The 14,088-nt window shown below is 35.5% G+C and overlaps 1 protein-coding gene across 1 annotated transcript; it reads right to left on the reverse strand.

The window, feature by feature from the left end:
- Positions 1-4,092: 4,092 nt before the first annotated feature.
- Positions 4,093-9,861, reverse strand: LOC125875863 (uncharacterized). The gene is made up of 2 exons (XM_049556906.1): positions 9,489-9,861; positions 4,093-4,373 (listed from the first exon to the last, which is right to left on the reverse strand). The coding sequence occupies exons 1-2, from the start codon at positions 9,796-9,798 to the stop codon at positions 4,276-4,278; spliced, it is 408 nt and encodes a 135-aa protein (XP_049412863.1). The 5' UTR covers positions 9,799-9,861; the 3' UTR covers positions 4,093-4,275.
- Positions 9,862-14,088: the final 4,227 nt, after the last annotated feature.

Consider the following 14,088-nt stretch of genomic DNA (forward strand, 5'->3'; position numbering starts at 1 on the left):
TAAGATGAAAGGAGATAATTATATTGATGGTGATGGTGGGGTGACTGAACATAAGCAGGCTAATTTTTCGACCATGACAGATTCATTTAATATGTCTAAGTCGATGATGAATGACCGTTCATCATTCATCAAGCTCTCGCAGTCATGGTGCAGAGAAGCATTCTAAAGTTGAGATGAATTGTGGTAATATTGGGTCAACAATTACTGTGAAAGCCACTTGTAAATAAGATATTATATTTAAGTTTGACCTCTAAGCAAGGTTTTCCAACCCTATGAGGATGTGCTAAGAGGTTTAAACTACAAATTGGGACATTCCTACTCAAGTGTCTTAATGGTGGAGAGGAATAGGCGATGTTGGTAAATACTATAGATTTGCATGAGTGTCTTGAGATACCGAATTTCGGTGGTGGTCATACTATCAAATTTCTTGTTCGCGCTACATCTTATACTCTAGTAAGCTCAGGCAACAATAACTATTTTTTGGCTAGTGCCTCTTAATAGCCTCATGCAGGTCTGAAAGCTTCAATCAATATCTGGTACTTAAAATGATAACAACGTCACTCGGATGATTTCGAGAGTTGCTAGTTTACACATGAATCACTAGTAGTATGTCCAATAGAGCTTTTCCATCAATGGCCAAAGATCCTATTTATCTTTTTTGTGATTTTTTTGACAATTTCTCTAATATTTTTTAATTATTTTATTTTATAAAATCATCTTCTTAATTCATACCTTTTCAATTAAATAAATTCAACTCTTAATTAATTTAGTAAAGTCTAAAACTCCTAACCTTTTATATTCATAACCTTAAAAAATATACAAATTTATAACTCCTTAAAATCATGCTATAAAAACCTCTTTCATTGGGAGTAGGAACTAACAATCAAGCGAAAATGGAAGCAGCTATATATGGACTTCGCTGGTGTGTGCAACAAGGCTTCCAACGTGTCATTGTTGAAGTAGATTCCGAATTGCTCTCTAAATGGGTTAGTCATCAGATAAAGCCCCCGTGGAACCTTTATAATTTTAATCAGTGGCTAGTGGAGATTACGAGAGTGTTCCACTCTTTTACTTGCATTCATGTCTATCGAAAAGTTAATTTCACGGCAGATGTTTTATCTAAGTATAGTCATACACTTACTTCTCCAGGTCATTACACTACTACCCATCAGCTTCCTCACGATGTTAAAGGTTACTACAAACTGGACAAGATTGGTCTAGCTAGCCTCAGACGAATGAAGACCATTAGGATAAAAAAGCCACCATAATTTGCGCTTCAGTTTGCTTCGAAACTTGTGCACTCATGTACTCTTTTATTGTCTTCTTGATAGGTTTTTAGTTTTCGTATAGGTTCTCTTTTTCTTGTTTCACTTGTAAAGGGAGAGTCTCCCTTATTTATGTTTTCCTAGTTTCTTGTATCGAGATGAGTCATCTCTTCTAGGAGCATAACTATTAGGTTTCTTTTTCTAGTATTGGGGATGAGTTGGCTAGCCTTAGTAGGATGACTAATTTATAAACCACCATAGGTCGGAGGTAGGGGTGTTCACGGGTTGGTTTGGATCGGTTATTGGTCAAAATCAAAACCAAACCAACTTAATTAGTTTTAAAATTATCAAAACCAAACCAAACCAAATATAATATACATTTATCGCTTTCGGTTTGGTTTGGTTCGGTTAATAACCATACACAAAAATAAAAGAAACAATTCATTTAAAATGTGAAAAAAGTGACAACAATCCATTCAAAACGAAAAATAGTTAGAATGACTTAAATTACTAAACTTTCAATCACTAAATTTACTATCAATAAAGCTTTAAAATTCACTATATTGGCCCAGAAGGAATTGACAATAACATTTTCAGTCCCACAAAGAATTGACAGAGACACTCATATACATGAAATCAATAAGATAAATGTTTCATCTTGGGCATTTTTGCTTTCAATAAGTAAATTATAAAGAATTTTTTATGAAAATATGTATAAGATTTTTAAAATTGTTTATAAAAATAATATATTAAGTATGTATATTAATAAAATATATGTATATAATTCATCGGTTCGGTTCGGTTATTTCTTCTGTTTTTTTCGAATAAAACCATAACCAAACCAAATACTATCGGTTTTCAAAAATCTAAAACCAAACCAAACCAAACCCAAATAAAATTGGTTTTATTTTATCGGTTTGGTTTGGTTTTTCGGTTTGGATCGATTTTTATCCAAACCGTGAACACCCCTAGTCGGAAGTAAGGTTTTATGTCCCCCTTTTTGTATTTTGCGTATTTTGTTATTAATGTTAAGGCATGGGGGGGGGGGGGGGGGGGTCAAGGCATGGGGGTGTTGCTCAGCCCCTGACCCCCCCTCCCCCAAGGGTCGTTAAACTAAAAAAGACAAAAAAACCTCTTTTGAGACATATATAATGACTGTTTTATTTTCATTTTTCTTATTCTTCGTCATGTGTCTCTTTGGTTGGTCAATTATTTGTCTTATTTGATTTAATTTTGTTATAAATCCAAGTTGGCAGCGTTAGATGCAGGGTCATCTAGACATGAAAATTTGAAAGCGATGCCATTGACTGATTCCGAAAATGCATCATTGGGATCTTTCCTTACAAAAGAAGGATGCATGAGGTGGGGATTGAACCATGACACCTTGGACAATTTTGATTGTCATTTCACTTTTCGGTGCTCGTATCCCATGATTATTAGGGGTGATGTTGACAGTAAGATGAAAGAAAATAATGAAATGGATGATGATGGTGGGGTGATTGAACATAACCAAGCAGTTCTTCAGCCATGATAGATTCATCCAATGGGTCTGGGTCGATGATGAATGATAGTTCATCAAGCTTTAGCAATCATGGTGCAGAGTAGCATTCTAAAATTGAGGTGAACTATGGTGATAGTGGATCAATAAAAATCCACTTACAGAGAAGATATCGTCAAATTTACGTTTGACCTTTCAACAGGGTGCTTCCAACTTTATGAGAATTGTTCTAAGAGGTTTAAACTCCAGACTGGGATATTCCAACTCATGTATCTTGATGACGAGGAGGAATGAGTGATGTTGGTAAATGATGCAGATTTGCATGAATGTCTTGAGATGCTGAATTTTGATGGTGGTCGTACTATCAAATTTCTTGTTCACGATACACTCACGTGCTCTAGATAGCTCAGGTAGCAGTAACTTCCTTTTGGTTAGTGGTTCTTAACAACCTTATGGAGGTCTGAAAGCTTCAATCAAGATCTGGTACTTAAAATGATAACAACGCCACTCGAATGACTTCGAGAGTTGTTAGTTTACACATGAATCACTAGTTGTATGTTCGGTAGAGCTTTTCCATCAATGGTCAAGGATCCTATTTATCTTTTTTCTATTTTGTGTTTTGTATTATTATTTTTTTTACATTTTCTCCAATTTTTTCTTATTATTTTATTTTATAAAATCATCTCCTTAATCCATACGTCTTCAATTACATAAATTCAACTCTTAATTCATTTAGTAATGTCTATAACTCCCGATTTTTCATATTCGTAACCTTTAAATTATTTAATATACAAATTTATAACTCCTTAAAATCACACTTACAAAAAAAAAATAAAACAAGACATATATAATGATTATTTTATTACTATTTTTCTTATTCTTTATCATTTATCTCTTTGGTTAGTCAATTTTTTATCTTCTTCGATCTGATTTGCATGAGAGAGATGTATAATAAAGAATATTAGGCATTCTTGTATAATTTGATTTTACGAGGTAAAATGATTTGACGTGCATAGTATAATTATCACTTTTTTCTATTGTAATTATATATGTAGCTGTTATTTTTTCTATTGCAATTATATAATTAATATTGTTATTTTTAGATTCTTGATGATACAAATCATGAAATTTTTTAGAAAAAATGATTTTTTTTGCTCTTTGTAGTTTCTTGAGATTTTTTTTTATTGCTTCTTTTTGTAGTTTCTAAGGAATCTGATTCATTGTACTGTTTTCTTCTCTTTGTAGGTTTTGGAGAATTGAATTATGTTATTTTTTTTTTTTGGTAAACAAGATAAAATATTATAATTTAATATGCATTAGTACAAGTAAATGGCCCAGTATGGCTAGTAACGTTTGGGAAAGGGATTGGGTTTACATTATACACATTAATACCTTTTATAGTAGAAGACGATTTTTTTAGCCTAACATAAAGAGTTCATACTTTATCTGCTTCTATTCTACTAGAAACAATCAATGGAGGAGTTGTCCAAAGTACGAGGGAGTTAGCTTCCTTCAATCTAGACTCCTCTTTAGCCAAGGTATCTGCCACTTGATTTTCTTCCCTGTATTTATGCTGCACCAGAGGGTTTCCAAGTTTAAGTAGAAGTTCCCTGCAATCAGTCAAAATATTAGAGTAGGATGGATGATCATTTGCTAGATAGTGGCGAATATCTTGATAGTCTACATTAATTTCAAGTGGTGTTAAGTTGTAGGTTAGTGCAATAGTTAAGCCTTTTTGCAACGCTAATAGTTCAGAAACAATATTTGTTGCTTCATATATGTTTCCCATGAAGCCTACCACCGAATTACCATATTTGTCTCTTATTACTCCTCTTATTCCACTAGTGCCGAATTTAGTTGAGGTAGAACCATCAGTGTTAAGCTTAAATCCAATGTTTGGAGGTTTCCATTTTACATACCCTACTATAGATTTTTCTATATTGGTCCTTTGGTTTGTGAGTGAGAAAAATTCGATGGCATGCATGTATGAAATATTAGCATTTATTTTCCCTTTTTTATTATTGTGGTAATTTTCATTTCTGTTAAGCCATATACTCCACAAGTAGAATGGATAAAGTTCTTTCTAGTTGCGGTTTTTTATCACTATGCTAATGTTCCTAAGGAAATCTAGCCAGTTCATGTCTTGGTTGGATGTGAATATGTTGATGTTTTTTATAAGTCCTAGCTCAGACCACAACTTCCTTGCATTTGTACATTCAATGAAGACATGTTGGATGGTTTCTGGGATATTACATATGTGACAAGACTTACTAAAATCTATTCCCAGAGAGTTTAAATAGTAACATGTCAGTAATCCTCCGTGATTGCAAAGCCCTAGAAAGTATTTAATTTTGTTAGGGCAATGTAGTTTCCATATCCAGGTATGGTCCTTGTCTATCTTGTGGTGCTTCTCCCCTTTATCTTTAATATGGTGATAAACATTTTTAGTAGTTAGAGTTCACTTAGGGTTAAGGCTCCAGGATGGTTTATCCTTAATTTCAGAAGTTGTTGGTACATAGACACTCTCTATCATATTTTTTATAGTCGATGGGAGATCATAAGACAAGTTGTTATATTCCCGAGTACCCATGCTCGTAAGGATGTTTTTAACTTTCAAATGATTATCTTCTAATGTTAGTGGTTCTATTAGTAGATCTCTTAGCTTCGTGTTGTTAAGTAGCCAGTTATCGAACCATAGAGATATGCTGGATCTATCCCCAATTGACCATTGTAGACCTTGTTTACATATAGTCCAACCCAAAGCAAGGTTCTTCCAGGTTACCATGCGATAGTTTCACATGAATCTCTACTGGAAATTTTTCATCACTAGTGTATTTTTTTATTAGGAGTGAAGCCCGTGTGGAGTTTGGGTTATTGATGGCTCTCTATGCTAGCTTAGCTAGAAGAGCTTTGTTTTTTGTCTCAGTTTGTTGTGCTCCTATACCTCCATCTTGCTTACTCTTTGTTGCTATCTTCCAGTTAATCATATGAAGTTTCCTCTTTGCACTCGTAGTTCCCCAAATAAAATTCCTTTGAATTTGATCTATTCTTTTGGTGATTTCAGTTGGGAGGCGTATGTATTGCATTACATGGGTTGGTATGTTATTAAGGCTAGACTTTGCTAGGGTTGTTCGTCCTGCTATGTTTAGGAATTTTGTCTTCCAACCCGCTAGTTTCTGTTGTAAGTTGTCTATAATAAATTGGTAATCACTTGTCTTGGGTCTTTTATTAAAAATGGGGAACCCCAAGTATTTCCCAAAGGATTTGCCAATTTTTATGCCGAGGTTGTTTGATATATATTTCCTAAGGTCAGTGTTGCAATTTTTGGAGCATATTAATTTAGGTTTTCCATAATTAATGTTATGACCAGATTCATTACAAAAGTTATCAAGAACTATTTGGATTATGTCACAGTTTTTCGCATCAACCCTACCCATTAATATGAGGTCATCTGCGAAGAATAGATGAGATAGTTTTGGACCCTTATTTGAGATTTCAATGGGATTCCACTTTTTTAGTTGAACTTTCATTTCTATTTTTCATGACAACATTTCCATACACAATATAAATATGTATAGAGACATTGGGTTCCCATGTCGTATTCCTCGAGATGGTTGAAAAAATTCAGTATGATCCCCATTTACAAGTATGGATATACTACTTGTGGAGACACATGACATGATTAGATTGATGATATTATGGGGAAAGCAAAAATATATAAGTGTATTCCTAATGAAGGACCACTCAATCTTATCAAAGGCTTTTTCGAGATCAATTTTTAGAATCATACTACATTTTTGTCTTTCATCTTTTGAAAGTGAGTCATGGTTTCTTGAACTATGATTGCGTTATCAGTGGCTTGCCTATTTTTTAGGAAGCTTGATTGACATGGACTAATCAAGGTATTCATGATGGGTTTTCATCGATTGGAGATAATCTTTGTTATTATTTTATAGGTGATGTTGCACATGCTTATAGGTCTATAGTCTTTAAGAGTGTTTGCACCTTTTATTTTTGGAATTAGGCATACATGAGTTTTGTTTATATCTTTTGGTATGCATTCCTCCTAGAAGGCTTTTGCACAAAGAGGTACAATTGATTCCCCTACTATGTTCCAATAGTTTTGATAGAAAAGAGGGTGTAATCCGTCAGGTCCTGGAGCTTTATAAGGTTGAAAGGAAAATACAGTTGTTTGGATCTCGTTGATAGACGGGATATTCCCTAATTCTAATAGATCTAATGAGTGTTGGTTGGTTATTGGAGTTATTTTATTATGAACTGAAGAATCCTGAGAAGTACAAATTAGATTATTAAAGTAGTTGTACGTTAAGTTTTTGATACCCTCTAAGTCATAAATCCATTCCCCATGTGCATCCTGTAATGCCATTATTCGATTTTTCCTTCTTTTGTTAAGGGTAGTTGTATGAAAAAACCTAGTGTTGGAGTCACCCTCATTTAGCCATGTAACTCTTGATTTCAGTTTCCAGAAGTCTTCATTTAAACGAAGAATTTGATTATACTCCTGACTAAGTTCTAGTTCTAGGTTTTGAAGAAAGGTACTAGAGGTGTAGTTAGTAGATTTTTGTATTCCTTCTAATCTCCGTAGTAAAGTCTTTTTCTTGTGAAATATGTTCCCAAAGGTGTTTTTATTCCAAGTGGTCACTTTTTTTGAGAAGTCTGGAATAGCATCTAAGATGTCCTTTTTTCCCTCCCAACTTCCTAGTACGATGTTCCTTAGATCTGGGTGTGTCGTCCATATAGATTTAAACCGAAATAGTTTATTACGTTTTCTAGGGCTATTTTGTAGTACGGATAGGAGTAGGGGCAGTGGTCAGAGTGTGTACATGGTAGATGATGTACTTGTGCATCAGGGAACTTATGTAGCCACTCTTCATTTGCGAAAAAACGGTCAAGCCTTTCAAGGATTAAACTTGAATTATTGTTAAAACGCTTATTTAGCCAAGTATATTTCCCTCTTTTATATCCCATGTCTATAAGTTCGCAGTAGTTAACCATATCCCATAACTCATTTGTACAAGGATTGTTTATAGGCTTACCTCCAGCTTTTTTTGAACTTTTCATAAGTTCGTTAAAATCTCCTCCTATTAACCATTTACCATCATAGTTATCTTTTATTTTTTTTAGATTTTCCTATAAGATTTTATACAAATTAAGGTATGTGCTAGCGTAGATACAACTAAAAAGCCAATACTCATTAGTAGCACATACCTTGACCATGGCATGAATTTCTTGTCCCGTTGTTGTGATTTCATCCACTTCTATTAGGGAATTGTCCCATAGAATAACCAATCCACCGGAGTTTCCCACTGCGGGAACTTGGATCATTCTTGTGAACTGGAAGTCGTCAACTAGACTTTGGTGGTCTTGCATTATTGTTTCAATTAGGGCTACCAATGGTGGATTATGACAGCTTATTAAGGACCTAAAGTTCCTCCTAAATTCAGAGCCATTACATCCCCTACAATTCCATATTATGAGATTCATTGAGCTGTTCAGATTGGGTGGATTTATCCTCAAAGTTGGATTATGAAGCTATGGGTTCCCGATCCTCAGATTTGGGTTCATCGCTACAAGGAAGTTCCCTATGTTCAAGTTGCACAAAGTTCTTATATCTATCAAGCTTTTTTATAGAGTCAGCGGATAAATAAGTATGCATTTTTTTACGAATTTCTCTGTGGATAGCAATACTTTTTATTCCTTTAGAATCATGATTTTTGCTCATGTTTCCCTCATACATTCTAGAGCCTCCTCTATCTCCTCTAATTTTAGATTCACTTCTATGTTTGGATCTAAGCTTTCTAGAGAAAAGAGAGAGAGAATCTATTGTGGTACCATCGATGTTTTCGAGAGGGATTCCAAAAAGGTGTTTTGGTTTCTCATGAAGTTTGTTGGTGATAGGTTTAATGATGCTTTCATGGTGTAGCGAGATGGAGTTCTAGTCACTAGATGCCTCCTCTGATGTTATATAGTGGGTAGTGACATTATGTGTTAAAGGAGGGAGTTCTATTGTTATAGAATCAATAGGGATACATACTTTACTGGTAGGATGACTTTCTAATGCATTAATAGAATTATTAGTTATTTGTTTTTTATTATCTGTGGCAGCCTTGTCTATTAGAGAAGGAGCATCCAAGTTTTCAAGTAATGCTTCTTTTTGTAGAGTCGGTTGAATATCTATATCGTTTATTTTTTCCTTTAATGGCATCAATTTGGATGATTGTGTGGATAATTTAGAATCCACGTGTACCATATCTAGTGGAGCAATTTTGGCTTCTACTTTCTCATTGGTGGAGTAGGGGTTGGTTAAGTTACTCTTTTGTGAATTAGGCTCTAGATTGTCAGTGTCTATAGGGGTCACATTAGAGGTTAAAATAGCTGGTAGGCTACTGTACTTGCCGCCTTATACATTTTCTTGGGGGTTACGTATGGGGAATTATTTGTTATGAATTTTTTTTGGTTTCTTTTTCAATTATTTTATCTTTATTAATGACATCATGGTTAATGACGTGAGCAGTATAGTGTTTGGGGGGATTGTTGGTATGTTCCTGGAGTCGAGCTCCAAGAACGTTAGTATAATTATTGTTAGTACCAGATTGGGGTAATCGATCTATATTATCATTAAGAGAGGTGTTTTTTTTTGTATTTAAAAATCTTAGATTCAAGATACTTACCTGTACTGGCTTCAAACAATTTAACGCTAATACCTGGTTCGTTATTGATTTTTTTTGGCGTTCTTTTGTTCTGCTTCTTCTGCCTATTGAAGGTTACCGTTTGCCATTTCTCTTCTGGATCTGCCATATAAGGAGTTGACGTCTGCACATCGGAACCTCTTGCATTGTCGCCTTGCCTTATTTCCATAGCTTGCATATTTTGTTGATTTGTCTGTGGCACCACATAGTTTATGGCGTTATGTCCCAGGACTCCACAACTATTGCAGAAGATGTCGGATCCCTCATAGATGATAGGTTGCTTGTGTTGTCCTATGTGAACAGATTTTTTAACCGGAACACCCATGGAAACTTCAACACATATGCGTGCATACCGACCTCTTAATGTAAATGAGGTGCATACATCTGTCTTAACCAATTTCCCTAGCCTTTTCCCGACGCGTGCTAGGATTGGGTGGTCATAAAATTTTATCGGTAATTCCGATAGTCTTATCCAAATGGTTGAAATATTTTCTCTAGCTTCTGAGGCCACGAAATTTGGGTGCCATCTTTTAACCGATAAATAGTAGTCGTTAATGAACCAAGGACCTTGTTGTAGGGTGTGTTGCATATTCTCTTCTTTGTAAAATTTAACTATGCAATAATCGTGTGTTAAATTAGGTCTTAGGCCTAACTCACACCCCAAAAGCTAGCTCAAAGGGAGGAGGATTGTCCAAGCTTTATAAGGAGTCCACCCATCTCATTAACAATTAATGTGGGACTTTTGTCATTCTTTAACACCCCACCTCACGCCCAATGCTTAGCATCTGGTGCGTGGACAATTTTGATTTTTGGGGGCCCCAACATCGGGTGAGACGGGCCATGCTCTGATGCCATGTTAAATTAGGTCTTAGGCCTAACTCACACCCCAAAAGCTAGCTCAAATGGAGGAGGTTTGCCTAAGCCTGATAAATTGTAGAGAAAACAGTGATGAAGAATGAATCTAGACAAGAGGTGCATGAAGATACATGAGAGAAAATTAAAGAAGATTTTTATTATCATTCAAAGCATCTCTTGTCTAGATTAATTCTTCATCAGTGTTTTCTCTACAATTTATCATGGTATCAAAGCTTTGTATTCGATTTAGCAGAGATCTGATTTTTCCTATTTGATTCGACTGCACTCTATTAGTGTAATTTATGTAATTTGCGCTTCCTCGAAGATATCTTCAATGGAAGGTGAAGATTAGCATGTTGATACACCACCAGTGGCTCGTGGACTTGAGAATGATCACAATCATCCTTTATTTCTTCAACCAAGTGATACCCTGGTAGTTTTCTGGTGTCGATTCAGCTCACTGACCAAGAGAACTATGCGATCTGGAGTAGATCGATGCGTCTGGGCTTGCTAGGGAAAAGTAAATTGGGATTCGTTGATAAGCATCCTAGAGAATTTTTTTCCTCATTCTCTTCATGATCTATGGAAAAAGTGTAATGCCATAGTTCTCTCCTGAATCATCAATTCTATCAGAAAAGACGTCCTAAGCAGTGTAATCTATGCTTTGAATGCGTCCAAAGTATGGATAGATCTGAAGGAACGCTTTGATAAGGTTGATGGATCCAAAATTCATTTTCTCCATAAGGAAATTCATATAATGTCTCAGGGCACTTCCACTGTATCTAGCTATTATTCTAGATTACGTGAGCGTTGGGATAAATTTGATGCAATTATGCCATGTCCAGGGTGCAATTGTCCAGAGTCTAGGACATATGTACATCACTTTGAATATCAGAGACTTCTTCAGTTTTTGACTGGTCTAAATAACTCCTATGCTCAGAGTCGTAGTCAGATCCTCATGATGACTCCAACACCTTCCATTAATCAAGCCTACTTCATGTTGATTTCAGAGGAGGGACAAAGGTCATTGGGCAAGGTAATTCAGCCTGCTGATGTGAGCCTGGATCTAGCTCCGGCAATGCTTCCTATAAGCCTGGTACTAGTTACAGTGGAGGTACTAGTTCCAATTCAGGTGGTGGTTTTAGCTCTGGTTCAGCTATGACTACTGGATCTGACTCCAATTTCAAGTCTAAAAAGAGTAATCAACACTTATACTGTGACTATTGTCACCACACTGGCCATACTAGTGGCAACTGTTACAGACTACATGGCTACCCAGCTAATTTCAAGCACAACTTCAAGAAGAAGTTCAGTAACAATTCTGAAGGAGGAGGTGCTGCAAACTATACTGATGGTGAATATGGATCTCAATGGAACAAGAATTTTTCCTTTGATCCTGGTAGTTATGCTGGAAGTTCCATCAATGCATCTAAGGGACAACAAAATCCTGGTGTTAGCTCTGCAGGTCATCTTGGAGAAAATTCATCACAGATACTGACCTCATATGGAACACATGCAAACGTACCCACCTTTACTCCTGAGCATATCATCAAATCCTGCATATGCTTGACCAAGGGAATGATGGTAATGGTACAACTCTATCAGCAGGTATGGATCTGGTTATAACACATCTCATGCTGGCGTTGTTAACTGGATAGTGGATACAGGGGCCACTCATCACATGGTCCATAGTCCTAGGATTTTATCTGATGTTAAACACATCTCTAATCCTAATTCTGGTAATGTTTTTCTACCTACTGGTGGTGTTACATAGACCTAACTCACACCCCAAAAGTTAGCTCAAAGGGAGGAGGATTGCCCAAGCCTTATAAGGAGTCCACCCATCTCATTAACCACCGATGTAGGACTTTGGTCATTCTTTAACATCGTGGCCCAAATCTATTAAAATGATCTCCTCTAAGGCCCTCCACAATTGGGCGAGTCTCTTCTTCAGGTATTGGTGGCTAATTTTTTTTCCTAGTAGCTTGATAATGATAGAGTATGCCCAGGGCCGATAAATTCTTTTTTTCTCCTCCTCGGATAGTAAGATGCAATTGCCTTCTTCCTCCTCCCCTTCAGTATTGGTTGTATGTTCTCCTTCGTCCAGTTTGCTAATACTACTGCTCGGCTCGTCCAAGATCATGTCGGCTATATGGTCCGAACATTGCTTGGTTTCCCCACCTTGTATCGGCACTGGAGCAAGTAGAATATTCTTGAAAGTTATTGTTCTCCCATTAGTTGGATCTTGGCTTGGGGTCACATTAATCCCTATTTTGTCTGGTGGAACTGGTGGATTTAATATTGCTTGGCTTTGAGACATATTGATGATGTATTTTGAGTTTTTAGTGAGAAGTTGGAGCTTCTCTCTCTAGTGAACTAGTGCTTGCATGATTATGTTATGTTGATAACATGGTCCTTCTTTAACTCATAATTTAATATTCTTTAAAGTTTTTACTTGACAAGTTAATTTTTTTGTTTTGTTTTTGTTGTTGTTGTTGTAAGGTTAACTTATCATGTTTTCAGGCTAGGATATTTTTGGAAATAAAAATAGAAAAGGAAATTAACATATACATATATACTACTCAAGAAATTATGTACATATAATTTTGTAGCTATGTTATTCAACTTTTATTAATTATAATGATTAGGACATGAGAAATGTAAAGTTAATTTGTAATTTAAAAAGGACCTAAAATACCCTTGGAGTATTCGAAATGGTACAAAACTACATTTCATCCACTTTTTCACTCTAAAATACCCTTGATTATAGTTAAAATACTTGGAACCTATATGGGTCTGCCCCTGCCCACGACAGTTGCAATCGAAATATTACACATGCAAACAAATGAGGGACACATACAAATATAATTTGCATCGAGTCACGCTTTAGTTTCTTGGTTGAAGCTGGACAAGTTGGGTTAATTGTTACGACCCATTATTTATTTACTTATTTATCTTGATCTAGTTCATTTTAGTTCAAGCAATCTTTATGCAAATTAATAATCAATTCGTTTATTTGGCCCATCACCTAAATTTATTTCCATTTAACGCATTGTGTTGTAGATTGTAAATTGTAATCGAAGTGGTGCTATTGAAGCTGCAGCAGCGCCCCAAAACCATAGACGTGCGACAACAGGGGAAGCTAAAATCGGAATCGACGCCTGTTCCACATGCACCTTTTCAACGCTAATTCCGCCTTCACATGTAATTACACTATTTTGATTACTCTGTTTCAATATTCTTAAAAATTAATTATCTAAATTCCCATTTCAATATTTTTTTAAATATTATTAAGCAAAGTCAAAGTACTTAAAACTTTCTAATTGCTCAAGCAATCATACTAATAAATCCTACGTTACATGTTAAGTGACAGCTCAAGCATTAATCATATTCCCATTTGCACCCTCTGTTGCTGCAATAGCAAAGAAGAGACAAGTCGGTGACATATATTATTTTCTTAAGTAGGAGAGAACGCGGGAAACGGAGGAGAAGGAATAGACGCGGAGCTAGAAGTTTGGATATAGATTCAGTCGAACTCAGTAACTTTTGTTCAAATAATATAACTAAATATGTATAAATATTGACTTTAGAGCTCCATTATTGACACTTGAATCGTTGTTATAAAATTCAGAATACACGAGATTAAAATTCTGACTTCGCCTTTAAAAAAAGGAGGAAGGAATGAAATATAATTAATTTATAAGCGTGTATCAAGTCTTTATAAGCCAAAGCTTTGGATACTAAATGTTGCATGTTGGAG

This window comes from Solanum stenotomum, chromosome 9, assembly GCF_019186545.1.
Source record: "Solanum stenotomum isolate F172 chromosome 9, ASM1918654v1, whole genome shotgun sequence".
Taxonomy (NCBI): Eukaryota; Viridiplantae; Streptophyta; class Magnoliopsida; order Solanales; family Solanaceae; genus Solanum; species Solanum stenotomum.

Coding starts and splice junctions, on each gene's coding strand:
- LOC125875863 (XM_049556906.1), bottom strand. CDS start 9,798: ATGGGTGTTCCGGTTAAAAAATCTGTTCACATAGGACAACACAAGCAA. Junction 4,374..9,488: donor AAAAATCAATAACGAACCAG/GTATTAGCGTTA, acceptor GACTGATTGCAG/GGAACTTCTACTTAAACTTG.